A 17,854-nucleotide genomic window follows, 5' to 3' on the forward strand; every position below is an offset into this window, starting at 1 on the left:
CTAACTACACAACACATTAACTACACACTCCAAACACGCTGAACGTCACAAATCTCTCACATCTCAAAACTCCACAGCTCCTGAAACTTCCACTGTTTTAGGAGCTGTGTTGTTGTTTTTGCTCATAAGCAGAGAGCGTCGCTGCTGTCCTTAGACAGACGTGACGAAACTATTGAGGAAGAACACGCGTATATCTTGTTTATCATCACTCTGGTTTTACTGGCCTATCAGTTTATAAACTGGTATATGTCACCTTGTTGCTTTGTCTGTAAGTGGTCATGTGATTGACCACGACTACTTTACTCTTCCTCAGTCAAACAGCAGCACTCGTGCGATTGTTTTGCCTGCTGAGCTCCAGCTGTTGTGCCAGACAGGGATCGTGATCACCGTCCGCGGGAGCACAGCTGCTCAAATCTCCTGCCTCCGTTTTTACTGCTTGCTTTCATAGAGAGTATCGAGAATAACACCCTCCATCCTGCTCTTACTCAAGGTCTCATAACACTTATTCCAAAACCAACCAAAGACTTACTTTTGTGATAATTGGAGACCCATCTGTCTGCTCAATAATGAGTATAAGATTATGCCTTTAATATTTGCTAACAGAACTAAAGAGGTCCCGGACACAATTATCGATGAGACACAGTCAGACTTTATGAGAAACAGACACCTTTCTAATAACATTACACTGATTAATCTGATCTGGTACCTGACTATAGCTTCATTCTCTTCCTGGATTTTTTTAAAGGCTTTTGATACAATTGAACATAAATTTATTTTCCACTCTTTGAAGAATTTGGTTTGGAGAATTTTTTTTTTGTTACTTAAAGGATAAAGACACTTTAAGGATAAAGGACACTCTTTCGAGGATGCCAATGTTCACATTTTGGACAGAGAGGACAGATGGTTTGAAAGAGGAGTGAAAGAAGCATCTATGTCCACTGTGAGCGACCATCTTTGAACAGAGGCGGGGTTTACGACACCAACTCTCTGCCATCTATAATCCACTTTGGAGATCCCTCCCCAGACGCCTTAACGCCCACTCACATCCTGGGCCATCTGACCTCAGGAATTCACATGATAAGGTGGGGCCAGGTTTCACAATGAACACACCCGAAACTCCGGCTGATTGGGACCCACACCCAGTTTCACACCTTGGCTCAGGCGATTAGAGGATCATCAGGCTCTACCAGGTGTAACATCCAGGCATCCATAAAAAAAGAACATGTGAAATTTAACAGAGTTAGAAGTTAGCTTGCTGGATTCCTCCTAAACATGATACACCAGCTCTGCTATCACTTCCAACATAAATGAAGACAGGAAACTAAACAGCAGTGACGTTTGTAGGGTTACTGAAGTTGGGCTAGCTGGTATATAATGATGTGCTACGTGATCGCTAGCGACACAGCTATGTTAGCATAAACACAGTGAAGCTGGAGGATGAATGCTAACTCGTTTCCACTTGATAAAAGTTAACGTGAGGGTTCCTGACAGTGATCACTGGCTGTTTTTAGGGGCTTGTTCATATGTAAAAGAACAAGATAAAAAGCACTGAAACATGTTAAAACACAACAGCCTTAATAAACGCAGGTAGTTTGGACTCCAATGCAGGCTTCATACATCATCAGCTCTCGGGGCAGAGATAGCTCAGTAGATAGAGTGTTTGCCCCCTGATCTCTTGGGGGTTCAAATCTACCGAACAGCGGCTTTCCTGAGGTACCCTTGAGCAAGGTACCGTCTCTACACACTGCTCCCCGGGCGATGGATTTGTAGCTGCCCACCGCTTGTGAAAGGGTTAAACGCAGAGGACTAAGCATGTTCCTACAGGATTAATAAAGTATACATTAACAATGAGATTCAAGATACGGCAAATTCGATAATATTCGACACACCTATAAAGCAGAAATATCAGTAAAATACACAGGAAGTAATATGACTGAAATATTAATAAAAAAAACTTAACATAATTAGTGAATAGGACACTTTTGTGGCGTTTGTCAACACCATTACAAAAAGTGTCAACACCGTCAGACAAAAATCTGATGGTGCTGACAAAATACCGACTTTCTCTCATAACACGTGTTTTTCTGACAGAAGCTTGTTTTTCAACAGCTGCTTATGGCCTCAACAATCTACCTAAATGAAGCTTTTTACAAAATAATTAAATCTTGCATTTCATCGACTTTGGTGGCTGTGACGCAGTTTTATCACAAAGTTGTGCCATAAATGAAATTAAAACAAAAAAACTCACCATGGCATGTGTATCGAACAGGAAGTGGTAAAGGGGTCCTCAGAGTGTAAGCTGCCCACAATCATTCCTGATTTTTTTGTACTTTTTTAAAAATCTGATGGTGTTGACAAAAACTCTGGACACGATTTTAATCACTTAAAATATGCAAAAATAAATTTCAGGTGTACATTTTGATATTAAATAAGGTATTGACTTAAATACTTAGTGACTTGATGTTTAATTTTACATTACTGTTCATTTTTCTCTCTGTTTTAATATCATCACACCTGCTTGTGGACAGTGGATTTTTATGGCACTGGTAATGTATTGTACCATTTAAAGTAAATATATATGCATAACAAAACACAAAATCATACTTTTGTTGTGTAAACATTGCCTTGGTTTGTCTCTTAGTCAGCTGGGTTAACACTTGTGTGCATATTTTTAACCCCAAAATCGGGTTTTATCGGCGGACGTGTTTTGTCCCTTATCTCAAGAATCACTGACGATGCGAGAGCCAGGAGCAATGTGGTCAAAGACAGGATTTTTATTTCCACATAAATGACACAAAGGCTTCTGTGGACAACGCAGAGACACCAAAGCGAATGTTTGAAAGAGAACTCACTGCAGTGAGGCTAAGTAAACAGTCTTCCAGCCAACCCAGGTGGCCTTGCATGGAATGGGAAGAACAGACTAAACACAGTCGTTATCAGGGTGTTGTTGTTCAGCTCCAGCCTTGAGACCGCAGCTGGCGCCGAGAGGGTCTCCGCATGAGTGATGGTTGTTTTTACTTTAGTGCGAACATCTCATATGAATTTCAAAGCTGTTCTACAGTCCAACACTGGTCTCTCAATCTCCCGTTGGAGAGCCGCGAGTTTCGCCATTGTTAAAAGCCATACTTGCGCTCTGTGATGTTGTCATTCTTGTGCTCAAGGAGCCGATTCTGAGAACTCACGACCGCAGTGAGCCTCCCCGAGATGTCATCCAGTCTGCAGTCAGAGATCTTATTCTGAGTATTCACGGCAGCCGTAGCCTCTCCAAGATCTTCTCCGTGCTGCACTCAATGAGCCCATTTTGAGAAACTCATGCCTCGTCCCATCGTTCCAATCCCAGCGGGCAGCCTTGTGGGGGTTCGAACAGCCGGTTCCTCTTTCTTCATTCTTCGATAAGTCAGGGCCAAGCCAGCTCCAATCAGAACCCTGTTACCATGGTTCCGAATAGGTAGATATCTTCAGCACTCAGGCTCACCCGAGCCCAGACTTCTCATTGAGAAAGGGGTGTCAATTGCATTTAGGAACCAGATCCAATCCATAATTCCTCTTTTAGGTTTTAGAGAACAGACTGTGAGAGAGTGTTCCAGGGAAAGTAATACAAAAAACACGAGACTAGACAAGGACATAAGAGGCTAAGCAGGGAAGCTAAGGGAGAGGAGGAGGAGGGGAGGAGAAAAGTGCGACCGCCTTCGTCAAGAGCAAGAGCAACGCCCACAATGCAGCTTTATTTGTAAAATGGTAAAAATGGTAAATGGCCTGTATTTGTATAGCGCTTTACTTGGTCCCTAAGGACCTCAAAGCGCTTTCAGGCATCCACACATTCACACACTGGTGATGGCAGCTACACTGTAGCCACAGCATTTGTAAAGGACAGTAAAACAGGCACAGAAGAATAAATAAGTAAAAAATAAAAATAAAAACAGGCATAAAATACACACAGAAATTAAAACAGCCTGAAACTAGAAGGTCAACAGCCATACAACAAAACATGATGAAAGGATTTAAATCAGCCAGATGTCAACAGCCCAGGCAAAGAGACGGGATTTCAACATACGCCTCATGAATGTGAGGCGTAGGGCTCCACAGCCGCGCCTCCGAGGACCACACCTGGGGGGCCCTGAGATGTTCTGAGAGAGGCGGAGTCTCCCCAGGTCCGGGCACCATGCTCTGGTTTATATGTTTGCACATCGTAGAAATAAATGAACGATCATCGGTTTTCTTGACTGTTTTTAAGCATTTCTGCATTTCCATTGGTGGGAATCTGTCCTCGACCACACTTTTTATGAAAACCTCCACAAAATGATTGAATGACTGGAGACCGTCTACGTGCATTGATCGGGTCGCTGAGGCGGTGAGAAATTTTTTTGTACAGGATGCTCATGATCAGATGAGAGAAGAAGAGAGCTTCTGAAAAGTGTCGCTTACCCAAATGAATAATGGATTGGATTTATATAGCGCTTTTCAAGGCACCCAAAGCGCTTTACAATTCCACTATTCATTCACTCTCACACACTGGTGGAGGCAGCTACAGGTGTAGCCACAGCTGCCCTGGGGCAGACTGGCAGAAGCGAGGCTGCCATATCGCGCCATCGGCCCCTCTGGCCATCACCAGTAGGCGGTAGGTGAAGTGTCTTGCCCAAGGACACAACGACCAGGACAGAGAGCCCGGGGATCAAACCGGCGACCTTCCGGTTACAGATACGCTTCCCAACCCCCTGAGCCATGGTCGTCCCAAATAACATTGAAGATTATGTATGTATAAGTGATTTTTGCACACACATTGCAATTGTGCTCATAGGAATTGTCACTCGGTCAAGTGAAGGTCAAAAACGTCGTTCAGCATGACTGACTGAACTGATATATTGTAGGGATGACCTTGAGTGCCGATGGGTAAATGCCAACATGCTTACACACATAATCAGGCTGATCCTTTTGATTAGAGCGTCCCGAACACGATAGGTTGAACCAAGTTTGAATAATTAGATCAGAAGCACAGAGCACAGAGAACCACAGCTCCAGAAAATGTGTTGTTTAGGAGGCTAAAAGCTTGTTAAGGTTAAATGAGAGCATAAAAGTAATGAAGAGCAATGAGAGCGACTTTAGTAATAGTTTGCAGGATTTCTATGTGATGTAAATTGCCCAAAAATAGTGTTAAGACCAGATATATGTTACCCCTGGAGGGGGTGAAAAATCAGGAGTAAATCTTTAAAGGTTAACTCTATAGAGGCTGTTTCCAAAGAGTGACAAAAGTAATGTAGAACCTTTTACCAGGAAAAGCCAATTAAATCTGTTCTTAGTTAACAGGAGTTATTGAGGGGGTTAATTAAGTTAACTAATAGAATTAGTTAAAAAGGGGGAAACTGTTAAGAAATAAATATATAATCTTAATGCTTATTTGCTGATTAGATTGTTTTATGAGAGGCCCAGACTAAGTCACAGGCTGACAGGAAACTGCATGTTTTTGCAGCATATGAGGAACAGAGAGTGAAACTAAGTTCAGACGAAGGGCGACAGGTTGCCCTGGCAACAGACCTCAGAAAGGGGAAGCTTTTGCAAGCTGCACAGGAAGTGAGACACAAAGAAAAGAGGAACCGAGTAGTAGGAGTTGGTTGTATTGAAACTGTGTGACGTCTGAAGTACTAAAATAACATATATATGAGACTCATGTTGAGCTTCGAATGTTAGAGATTCTGCAACTGGCTTTGGGCCGTGCAGGGCTCTCTCTCTTCCACAAGAGGATTGAACAAATATATAAATGTCCTGACCAAAAAATAAATAAATAAAATAAAATAAAATAAAATAAAATAAAATAAATAAATAAAAATAAATAAATGTTCTGACCACTCGGAGTCGGGTTTTCTATCGTGGGGATCAAAGAATCGGGTTTAATAGTAGGGTGAAAGCATTCGAATCTATTTGTTTTTACTTACCTGCACTGACACAACATTGTGTGTTGTGAAACGTTAAATGAAGCATGCAGTGAGGAGACAGTACCATAAATGGCTGAGAAGATAATCCAGCAGAAACCTCTCCTCAGTATTTAGTGACGTTTCTAAACTGCCTCATGTGTGCTCACACCTATGAGGTTATATCCGCACATAGGTGTGCATCTGGCTTAGTGGGTGAAAGGAAACATGATCCTAACAATTTTCTCTGAACCTGTTCAAAACTACCTTGTTCAAATGGTAAATGGCCTGTATTTATATAGCGCTTTACTAGTCCCTAAGGACCCCAAAGCGCTTTACACATCCAGTCATCCACCCATTCACACACACACATTCACACACTGGTGATGGCAGCTACATTGTAGCCACAGCTACCCTGGGGCGCACTGACAGAGGCGAGGCTGCCGGACACTGGCGCCACGTTCAGGCCCCAAGTCCTGAGCTCTGATGATGAAGTGAATGACATCGATCACCTCTTCATCGTGGCAGATGGTAGTCGGAGCGAGTGAATCTTTTGTCCTCAAAGTTGATGTTAGAAGCAGAAAAAAAAACGGGCAAGAGGACCAGGTCATCTCCAAAGCTGCAGCTCTCCTTCCTGGTCTGCAGGGGTCAGTATTTTTCAAACGGACGGTGTGTCCAGCACATCCCACTGTTGGTAACGTGCTGGTACCACAGCACATCACTGTTTTGGCAAGCAAAGGAGGACCAACAAAATACCATTATCATAAGCTGAAGCCTGATCAGTGAGGAAATCTCATATCCAGCTCAAACTTCCAGCTGCTACTCCAGTAAAAATATCACCATGAGAGATTCCCCAACAGCACAGAGGTAGGGGGCATCATAATCCCCGAGTCTGTATGCACAGAGCCATAATCCAGCCTGTAAGTGAGACACGATTATCAGGATTCAGTTAGTGATGGTTTCAAAAACCTAAAAAATATTCTGTTTGTCACTAACTGGTTTGTGCAGTAGTCCAACAAACATGAGTGGCGCTCGCACACATACAGCTGTATCGTTCACCAACCGATCAAGAGGTGTAGAGGAAGAACATATACACATATACATATATATATATATATATATATATATATATATATATATATATATATATATATATATATATATATATATATATATATATATATATATATATATATATATATATATATACACACATATATATATATATATGAAAATTAAAGGAATTGAAATGTACATTGTGCCTTGGTTTAGTGTCTGGAAGAGTCCTGTCTCAGTCAATTATAGATGATGTGAGAGGGCGGGTGTGTGTGTTTAGGGCACGGATGGCCCCCGCCTGCCAGTGGCTGATGCTCTCAGGCATCCCAGGCTGGGCGCTCAGGTGTGTACTGGCTTGGCGGGGCCTGGCGCCCGTGGCTCGGTCCGCTCTGACGCGGTTGGCTGTCGCCACAGCCCCCTCTGGCTGCTGGGTGACCCCCTGTCTGGGGCTCTCCTCAGCAGGGTGGTGTGGTTGCCCCTCCGGTGGTCCTCCTCGGGCTCTCGCACTCAGCCTCTGGAGCTCTGGGGCCTGAATCTCCTCCATGGCTGCTTCATGCTCTGGGGGCGGGGCTATGGCTCCCCACACCCTCTCAGAAAGCTACATGGAGAAACCGTGCTGATCCACACAGGTGTGTGTACGCACGCGCACGCACACACACTCAGGTACAGTGTGTGCGCACCTGTGTCTTCCTTAGCTGCTACCTCAAAGCATACTGTGCGTTGTCGGGCTTGCATGCTGCTCAGCAACACTCGATATCTATCGTTTACTGTTACTTACCTGCTGTGGTCTGTTCTTGCTTGTTTTCCTTCCAGAAGACTTTAATGTCTTTTTCTTGAACATCTTTTCCTCTCCTATCCCCCAGTCATGTCTGTTCTGTTTGTAATAACTTGAAAGTTAAAAAATAAATGAATAAAATAAAAATAAATCTTAATAATTTATTTGATCTTAATTAATAATAGTAAAGATCAATCAAGTGGACCAATAATGATCCACTTGGAAAAATAAATCCACTGGACAATAACTCTGCCTGCAACAGTGGCGAAGAAGAAGAACTTTTCATTTGTGTGCATTTTGTGCCAAATACATTTCCTTCTGTACGATGAGGTCAGCGCACAATGTTTTGTCCTCTTGGCTCATGTGTCGTCTGATGAAAATATCATGGATGTTTAAACACGCGACACCTGGAATAACAGAAGCAATAATACTTGAAGCTGACTTTACTACCAACTTAAAAATTATAAAGACAAATAATTTATCGAATGAAGGAGTGATGTGGCTGAAGATAAACGGCATCACGTGGAAACTGCACAGAATCAGCTGATAAACAGCAGCTTTGATTGGTCCTTATGGGCTAAAATGGTGCATCAACGATTTGTTGTTGTTGAGTCTGAACTTTAACTGGTGTCATCAGAGTTATCCTTGATTTTGCAGTATGAAACATTTGTGCAGGAACAAAGAGGTGAGAGGAGCAGAGGCAGTAGTCATGTTCATTTACTGTCATTGCAAACACTTTGACACAAACAGGGAAACAAACAAAACGCCAAACTGCAAATCAGCTGCGTTCTTTCCTCCACCCGAGTCAGACAGACAGGAAGAGCTTCTCGAGTTTGTAACCCAGCTCACTGCTGCACATGTGGTTGGCACACTGATACAAACAACAGAATTAAAAAATAAAGGACAATAAAAGCTGAAATCGAACCGGCCTTTAAATCACAATCAGACGTCTGTCGAGCACACAGAGAAAGCTTTCAGGGCTCCAACAACCTGCTTCAAAGTGTTCTCACTTTAATCCACAGACCTAGTGTTCATGTTTTCACTCCCACCTCAAATTAAACCACATCGTTCACAATTCAGGTTTTTAGTCTGAACCCCAAACAGAGCACAAACTCTGCTGGTTCGGTCTTTTTATAGAGTAAAGTCAGCAGGTCGATGAGTTATGAGTCACTGAAGGTTTTCTCTGGTTCCTCCAGACTGACACACGAGCCGATCGCTGCTCAGCTGTTACAAACAAAACAAAAACAGCAGGACAGAAGACCCGAGGTGCGATCGCAAAAGTCTGAGAAGAAATCATGTTCAGAGGCGGCTCGTCCCCGTGCGCCTCTTCCAGCATCGCTCTGGTTTATAGACCGCTCCTCAGGAAGTCCCGCTCTCCGTCGTGCTGACTTCCTGCAGCAGCGCTGAGAGGTCCGGAGGTACCCGAGGAGACGGACTGAAGGGGAGATCGAACGCTCAATCCCGGATCATTGGTGGATGCAGATTCCTGGAAGCTTTGATCATAAATCAGAAGCATGCAGACACACAAACCTAAAAGATTCCTACATAAAAAAGGGACTACGTTAAAAGTAAAGCCGAGCGTTTTCATGGTTAGCTAATCGTCAGCATACAAAACGGTACTGTGGCACGACGGGAGGGGAGGAGTCAGCGTGGGAGAGGGGTAGCGCTTCACATCGGCCTTAAACCAGGAGACCGACACCCGACATCGGTCAGGTGCCTCTTAGCTCATCTTTGGCTAAAAAACTGGGAGAAGACCAACATGAAGTGTTACCCTGATCCTCAACCGCTCAGCTCGACTGCAGGGCGGTTAGAGCAGCGGCGTCAACATCTGGAAACATCTGCAGGTGGACGTGCAGACAGATGTGACGGTTTGAGGAGTTACTGCACATGTGGACACGCCTACGATCTACCTGCAGCCAAGCCTTCTCACATCATCACCATCAGGAGCTAAAGGTTGTTTGCTGTACAAGTTTATGGGCTCCTTCCTCCTCCTCCTCCTCCTCGGCTGGTTCGCAGCAGCTGTTCCTGCGTGTGGCTGCAGTCGGCGTCTCCCTCCGAGGATCCCGGAGGCGTCACACCGCCGTGCAGCATCTGTTCTGGAAGAGCTGCTCGACCACCGTGGAGTCCGCCAGCGTGGAGACGTCGCCCAGCTCCCGCTCGTCACAGGCGATCTTACGGAGCAGCCGCCTCATGATCTTCCCTGCAGACGGAGAGAAGGCAGAGCTCGGCTTCAGCAGAGCGACTACAGGTGCGACCGCGTCAGCCGCAGGTAAAAACGACACACCTGAGCGTCGAGGAGGAACCCTCACACGTCTCTAACGTGAAACAGAGCAGCTAGCTTCGTTACCAGATCTGGTTTTGGGCAGTCCGGGCGCGTTCTGGATGTAGTCGGGTGTGGCGATGGCGCCGATCTTCTCCCTCACTGTGAACACGAAGTATAACTCGCGTCAGATGATGAGAGCTCACAGATCAACAAGCCTGACAGGAACGAAGCTTCGGAGGAGACTTACAGTCCCTTCACCCACCTTGCTTTTTTAGCTCCGCCTCCAGCTCGCTGTTGTACATCACGCCATCATTGAGCGTTACGAAGCAGTAGAGGCTCTCTCCTTTGACCGGATGAGGTCTGCCCACCACGGCGGCCTCGGCGACGGCCTCGTGCTCCACCAGAGACGACTCCACCTCAGCTGTGCTCAACAAGTGACCTGGAGGGCAGACGGGTCACCGTTACACCAGAAATCACCCTCGGGTGTCAGACACGAAGACGAGCGCATAAAACACGCAGGAACGCGCTGAGACGTAAAAAAGCTCAGAACAGACGAGAAGGTGCAAAATAAAATCTATTAAGTTTTTAAAAATGATCATTTAATAAAAGAAACTTAATAAAATCAAATAAGAATTAGTTTTGGATTTTATACACTTACAGATCAGAATCCCTGCGGCTGCGTATGAAACAAGTTTACAGAGCAACAGCTCCCTCTGCTGGTCAGACAGGTGTTTAACAGCTGGGTTTCACAGGCAGTCACTGGGTGGTCGCGTCTTACCTGAGACGTTCAACATGTCGTCTATCCTTCCTGTGACCCAGAAGTACCCGTCCTTGTCTCTACGGCAACCTGCGAGAAAATGAAGGGGCGGGATTAAAAAGTTTAGTGCAGCCGAGACGCCGAGTCGTGTTTTAGATCCACAGCAGCTGTGAAAGCCACACAGACCTGTGGCCACGCCCCTTTAGAAACGCCTGGTTAATAATAAATATTACAGGTTACTTCATAAATGAGAAACTTCTGATGTGCTAAAGTTTCAAACGGTCGCTGCAGAGGCCTCAGTCTGACGCAAATACGAGCGAACACGTGAAAAGTTTGTGTCTCTTTGACGCTTGCAGAGTCGAGTCAAACATGACGCGCTGCTCACCGTCTCCTGTGACGTAGTATCCTGGAAACTTCTTGAAGTAGGTGCTTTCAAACCTCTCGTGGCTTCCGTAAACGGTGCGCATCACGCCGGGCCACGGCTGCTTGAACACCTGTGTGAGAGGGCGGAGACAAACGGCAGGTGTGACGCGCTCGCAGACGCGCATGAAGCACGAAGACAAATAAAGGCTCATTTACTCAAGGCTGACCAGGTATCCTTCGCTGGGCCCCTCCAGCTCCTCCCCAGACTCGTTCAGGATGGCCGGCACCACGCCGAAGAACGGGAGCGTCTGTGGGGACACGCGGGGGAGGGGCGAACCGAAAGCAACGAAATGAAAAAGAAAACATTTTTAAAAAGACGATAAATGGTGAGAAAACCTGATTGACTTGTTTCTGCGTTTAATGTCTTTTTACTTCACTTCTATCACCAGCTTTCCTCGCTTCCCTTTTTCCTTCATGAATTTATCTTTAAATGTTTTTGTTTTCAGATTTACAGGTTTCCTTTGTCTTGTTTGTGGTGACAGAAGCATAAAGGCGGGTCTCACCTGGACCCAAACGCATCGTCAGCACTTTCTTAGATGTAAAGTTTTGAACCTTTTAAACCCAAAGTCTGCCAGAGCTCCTCTTCATGCCCATAGTAACTACACAAGCTGTGGAATAAACTACAAACAATAGAAAATCATTTGTGATTCTGTTTTTGTTTGTTTTCAAACACATTTCAAAGGTTTATCCCTCAAAACTGTAAATGCAAAAAAAAATTGCAAATATCCAAGCACGGGAAATTTTTGAGCATCTTCATAGTTTCATTTTTGAGATGCAATAATTTTTATAAACTGCAGGAAAAACAAAATAAATATCATTGTGCACAGTTTTCAAAGAAAACAGCATAAACCTGTTTTCTTTCGAGCCTCTCAGGAACCACACAGGAGTCAAACGTGACGTTCAAACACAGCAGGAAACCTCTGAAAGGCCCTGCAGGGAAAAAACTACGTTTCCACCAAAAATGACGTCACAGATCAGCAACGCTCGTGTCTGGATTATGATGATTCTGTTGTTGTCAGTGCTTTTACAGCATTTTTGCAAGAAGCCGTTTGTGGAAGGAAACTGTGAGCGGAGACTAGATATAAGCAAGTACGACTCGTCCAGTTTCACATGCAAAGAAAATGATTGTGCTAGCCTACGTGGGTGTAATTCTACTGGAATTTAAAAACAGTTGTGCACAGCTGCAAAGGGCTTAAAAGGGTTAAAAGCCTCGATCACTGTTTTATCTTATTGTCTTCATTTAACCTTTTAACGTTTCTCCCAAACACACGTTTGAACCTAAACGTCATGTTCAGCCTTACTCACAGCAGATCCAGGCTTCATGGGCGTGGCCGCGGGCAGAGGAGTCAGGACATGTCCTCCCTGAAAACAGAAAGCAACTTTAATCTCAGGCAGCCACCCAGCAGGGGGCAGCACAGCCCACAGTCTGAGGCAAAAGCTCAGCAGAGAAACAGCAGGTGCACAAAGAAGCAGAAAGGCAGGTTGGAAATGGAGACCGATCTGTTCTACATAAAGACGTTTGGAAGCGGCGGTGCTGAAGCTGCAGGAAACCATCACTCACCGTTTCCGTCTGCCAGAAGGTGTCGACTATCGGGCACCTCTTCTCGCCGACCACGTTGTAGTACCACTGCCAGGCCTCGGGGTTGATGGGCTCTCCGACCGTCCCCAGAACCTTCAGAGAGCTTCGCTTGTACCTGCACACAAAGGCACAGGTGAGTTACCCCGCAGGCTCCTCGTGGAGGGAGGAGGGGCCTCGGCTCACCTCTGCACCGGCTCGTTTCCAAACTTCATCAGCAGCCTGATGGCGGTGGGAGCCGTGTAGAACTTGGTGACGTTATATTTGTCCACGATCTCCCACATACGGCTCACGTCGGGGTAGGTGGGCAGACCCTCGAACTGACGCACACAAAAGATTCATGTACAAAAATAACTGCAGGAAGTTTGGAGGAAGTTCCAACCTCTGATCATCAGACAGCTTTGGACTCATCTATCCGGGTTAAACCGTCGCAGACACATCAGTGTTACATCACACGTCAGCCCACACCTGTAAACAGGAAGTCTGAGCGCGCTCGCACACTCACCAGGACGCTGGTGGCCCCGTTGGCCAGCGGGCCGTAAGTGATGTAAGAGTGCCCGGTGATCCACCCGATGTCCGCCGTGCACCAGTACACGTCGTCGGGCTGGTGGTCGAACACCACTTTGAAGGTGGTGGCGGTGTAGAGCATGTAGCCGCTGACGGTGTGGAGAACTCCCTGCAGGCGAGACGAGAGGAGCGAGGAGGAGCTTAAGAGGAGCGTTCATATGCAGAAATGTGAGCAGGCTCAACGTGATCAAAACAGGAAGTCATCAAATGACCCCACAGTTATTCCACTTATGAGCTGCAGTGTGGGTACCACCCGTTTCCAGCAGATCTTAGTAGTTAAATGTGTGGAAGAAGCAGCTGGTGGAGGTGGGTGGAGGTGACGCTCGATGAAAGTTAGGGACAAATGCAATCGCATCTGTTATGTAAATTTGTAATTTATTTTATTTTAGGAAAGTGATTGGTTTATTAGCTTATGGACCCTCCCATTAATCAAGGGCTTGCGAGCACCCTGGAGGCGTGTGGTAAAGATGTTTGTTTGTCAGATGATTTGGCAAACAATGATTTTTTGACCACTTTTTGAACTTGTTAAAGCAGATTAACTTTCGTTTCATTTTAAGCTGTAAGAAGTTATTTGGTTGATTTCTGTTCATAATTTTCCACGAAATAAACATCATTTAGTTTTAAACGATGAAGTCAGAAGTTCTAAAACAAACCTGTCACCACCCACGTTTGGAAAATAAAGGCCGTGACAGTTATAACATTCATGTCTCACTCTCCGGCTCACAGACACCCTGAACGAGTTACTGAAGCTCCGCCTGCTGCGGTGAGCAGGTGATGATGAAGGTGGGCTTTCCTCAGACACAGAGTATCTGAGCAGGACGCCTCATTAAGTGAGACGCAGGTGACCCACAGGTGTGTTTCCTCACCTTCGGCTTGCCGGTCGAGCCGCTGGTGTAGAGGATGAAGAGTGGGTCTTCAGAGTCGCACCACTCTGGTTCACACTCGTCTGAGACGCCACGCAGCAGAGCGTGCCAACACAGGTCCACCTCGGGGTTCCACGGCACCTGAACACACGCATGCACACACACACACACACACACACACACACACACGTGAAACTGCCAAAGTCGTGCCTGAAACCCGGTCGATCGGCCTGTAAACATTCAGACCTGTAAAATCTAAGACACCAAACAGTTAGTCTGACACTCACACCTTCAAACTACTGAAGACAGTGAAGAAGAAGCAGCAGCTGTGAATCTGAGAGAACAGAGCCACAGAGAGTTAGAGAGGCCACGCCCACTGGTTTCCTGTGTGTCCATCAGACCCCGGGCGACGCCAGCGTTTTTAAAAACCACACAAAGGAACCTGAAGCCGAGATATTAAAATATGTCCAACGATGAATTTAATGTCAGCGGCACGTTTCAGACGAATCATCTGGGAGATTATCCGATAACTAACGAGGATCCGGAATAAAACGCTCCTCCCACGGAGGAGCAAAGGCTGCAGCTGTCTGGGGCAGGGGCGCGCTCCACCCGGGCACACGCGGCGGTTCAAACTACAGGGTCTCCATCTGGGAATGCCGAAGAAGAAAGCCGTGAACACCGAGCGGGTGGATTTTACATACGTACCAATGTTTGATTCTCAAAGTTACATTTACAAAATAAATAAATATAAATTTTATTGTGTACGTTTCGTAAACTCAGTAAAAACCCAGCTCACTGACAGCACACCTGACGGAGCCAACACCACCTTCAGGTGACGTCTTCTATTCCAGCACCAAACACTGACCTGTGTTAAAGGTCCAGATGTGACTGCAAAAACATCTGGACTATGTAAATGCTTTAAAGCGGACGTGAAGGACGAGTCGGCAACAATCTCCCATTACTCCCAGTGCGTTGGCTGCGTGGCCGCTTGGCTCCATCTCGTTTGCCTTTTTGAGCCAAAAACAATCCGCTGACGAGCCGCGTTCACACAGGAAATCGACCCGGGTCTGATGTCACAGAGTTGCGGCTCCCACGATGCTCGCGGTCGAACAGGAAGATACAGAGCTGACGGGTGAACGTCGAGTGGGCGGGGCCTCGGGTGGGTTCCAGCTAAAATAAATCTGCTCAGGTTTACATGCAGAGGAAAGAAGAGCAATTACCACCCTGGGACCTGAATCTTACCTGGCTGTCGCACAGGTAAGCTCTGGTGGGCAGGTACGTAGCGTGAAAACACGAGGCCCCGCCCGCATCTTGGTTAGCGAGGAAGAATCAGAGCTCTGTTTGTATCCAGAACTGGACCTGGTGCACCTCAAGGCTCTAGTTTGGGTCCTGCCTTGGTTGCAGTCTACATGTTGCCACTGGCTCCATGTTCTCACGCTACAACCTCTCATTTCAGGTTGCAGAGGACTTGCATCGATCTGCCTTTGAAAGCAGGGACAGACTCACTGCAGCTGTTATGCAGCTGATGTCAAACAGTGGATGGCTTCAGTTTTTAAATGAAACAAAACAGAAGTTGTCATTATTGGTAACTGGACCAGGCCTCTCTTCATCGTCTCCAGCTGCTCCACAATGCAGCTGCTCGTCTGCTGACTGGCACTAAACTGAACCCAGTGTCGGCCTCTCACTGGCTCCCGGTTCCTCACAGGGTCCAAATCGTACTTTTTGTTTTTAAATCACAAACCGGGCGAGCCCCTTCTCACCCGTCTGAGCTCCTGTTGGTTTATGCTCCAGGAAGAACCGCGAGGTCCAGGTCAGAACTAAGCTTAACTACTCCTGGACTGAAGTGTGGTGGTGACAGAGGCTTCTCTGTGGCAGGACCCAGACTCTGCAACAGTCTTCCTCTTAATATTAGACCTGCACAAACACTAACACTTTAAATCATCACTAGAGACACATTTTATGGTCTGGCTTTTCACACACGTTGAACATTTTGGTTTTAACAGCCTTATTTGTTGTTGTTTTTATTGACTTGTTTTCCTATATTTTACTGCATCATTGTTGTGCATCTTATTGACTTTACACTGTTAAGCACTTAGTGCAGCATGAGCTGTTGGTGATGTGCTATACAAATCAACCCGACCGTCACCGTTTCAACGTCACGTGTGTCAAAGTGCGAAACATCTGCACCAGATGTGTGATGACATCAGAGCAGCGATGCGGTTTATAACCCAGCCCACCTGATTACCCTGGGAAACAACAAGGGGCGGAGTCCTCTGACATCTACCTGTGGTTCATGTATGTGTCGGCGACACCACCCATAGCTTACCACCGTCAGGCACTGCTGACTCGAGTCATCAATCGAGCGGTGCGAACAGCTTGGTGGGCTCACCTGAACCGAGTAAAAACCAAAGTCCTCCGTCTGTCACTTCATCGTAGCGAGCGCCTCGTTCAGCGTGCACTCTCACTGAGGGATGGCTGAGTCATCGATTAGTCTTCATCCGCGTCTCCGGATTTTATTTTCCGGACAAACGGAGCTCTGATTCTTCCCGACTGGCAGCGTTTAGAGGAGAGAAGCGTTACAGCAGGTTTATCAGACACCGAGTCGTCTCAGGGCGTGGACACCGCCCACAGGCGAGCGCTCGCCTCCGTCAGGACTCACAGGTGAAAGTGCACAACACGAGGAGTGTTTGCACAACAAAGAGAAAGTGTTAGTGTTAATCCACACTCAGAATTCACTTTTTATTCCAGCGAGTTTCAACAGTTCAGACAAAGATGCGACAGAAAGCAGCAGCACTTCCATCTTTGAAGGTTTCCTCTAAACGCAGCGCTGAATGATGTCATTATTTAATGTTCTCCAAATATTTAAAACTCATTTCAGATCTAAAGAAAATCTGTTTTTATTGGTTTAATCTGAACTGTCAAAAATCAGAGGAACAAACTGCTGCTGCAGGTAAAACAATAAATCAGCAACGAGAGCTTTTAAATCTTATCAGAGCTTTTGAAAGGACGATGCCAAAAATGACTGAAAGCTTCCAAACGCTCAGTGAGACTTGAAGCTTTCGCTCTTATCACGTTTATTGTTTCCGCTCCGCAGCAGATTCTGCAAATTCTTCTCAGAGTGAAACTCCCTCTAAAACAAAGAGTCGAAGCAAAGATGTTATCGAGGGTCAGCTGTGAAAATACCTTTGGTACGGGACGCGTTTTCTTTACTCTGCCCGCCTGTTTTTCCTGCTGGATGGGGGGAAGATGGAGGAGTAGGAGGAAGAGGAAGGAGAAGTAATGAGGGAGAAGGATTATTGAAAAGGAAGAACACAAAGATAAAAATCAGGATCCCCAAAATCAAATCGTGACAGTGATGAAGTTTGAAATTTCAGATTTAACAGAACAAAACAGAAAAAGAAAGAAAAGTCAGCATCCTGCAGTTCCTCTAGTGTCCAGCAGAGGCAGTGAGTCACTCCCACTCACTTCCTGGTTTGGTTTCCCCTTTATAAAATTTTCAGAGCCAATTTATAACCAGGAATTTCCACAAAACTCAAACTCTGAACGACTACAACGGAGGTCCAATCAGACGGCTCAGTGGCTACCTCCATCTGCAACAGGAAACACTGCCTCCATCAGGTCAGAAGTTACAGGCAGACCTGATGGTGGCGGCGTTCGCAGTGACTCAG

General features: G+C 46.0%; 1 protein-coding gene across 2 annotated transcripts in view; it reads right to left on the reverse strand.

Moving 5' to 3' along the window:
- Positions 1-8,438: 8,438 nt before the first annotated feature.
- Positions 8,439-17,854, reverse strand: part of acss2 (acyl-CoA synthetase short chain family member 2) — a 21,020-nt gene continuing 11,604 nt past the window's right edge. The window contains exons 8-19 of one of the 2 annotated variants that reach the window (XM_085258826.1): positions 17,370-17,417; positions 14,190-14,327; positions 13,262-13,432; positions 12,943-13,076; positions 12,742-12,874; positions 12,486-12,542; positions 11,348-11,428; positions 11,143-11,251; positions 10,779-10,847; positions 10,263-10,439; positions 10,085-10,159; positions 8,439-9,937 (exon numbers count right to left, since the gene is read on the reverse strand). In XM_085258826.1, the coding sequence (XP_085114952.1) occupies positions 9,810-9,937; positions 10,085-10,159; positions 10,263-10,439; positions 10,779-10,847; positions 11,143-11,251; positions 11,348-11,428; positions 12,486-12,542; positions 12,742-12,874; positions 12,943-13,076; positions 13,262-13,432; positions 14,190-14,327; positions 17,370-17,417 (1,320 nt within the window). In that variant the 3' untranslated portion in view covers positions 8,439-9,809. The remainder of the gene's footprint in view (positions 9,938-10,084; positions 10,160-10,262; positions 10,440-10,778; positions 10,848-11,142; positions 11,252-11,347; positions 11,429-12,485; positions 12,543-12,741; positions 12,875-12,942; positions 13,077-13,261; positions 13,433-14,189; positions 14,328-17,369; positions 17,418-17,854) is intronic. The other variant, XM_085258827.1, reaches the window with a different exon arrangement.

The sequence above is a fragment of the Mchenga conophoros genome, linkage group LG20 (assembly GCF_057382185.1).
Source record: "Mchenga conophoros isolate Kocher_MC1m ecotype Shallow Benthic linkage group LG20, M_conophoros_male_GT1.1, whole genome shotgun sequence".
Classification (NCBI taxonomy): Eukaryota; Metazoa; Chordata; class Actinopteri; order Cichliformes; family Cichlidae; genus Mchenga; species Mchenga conophoros.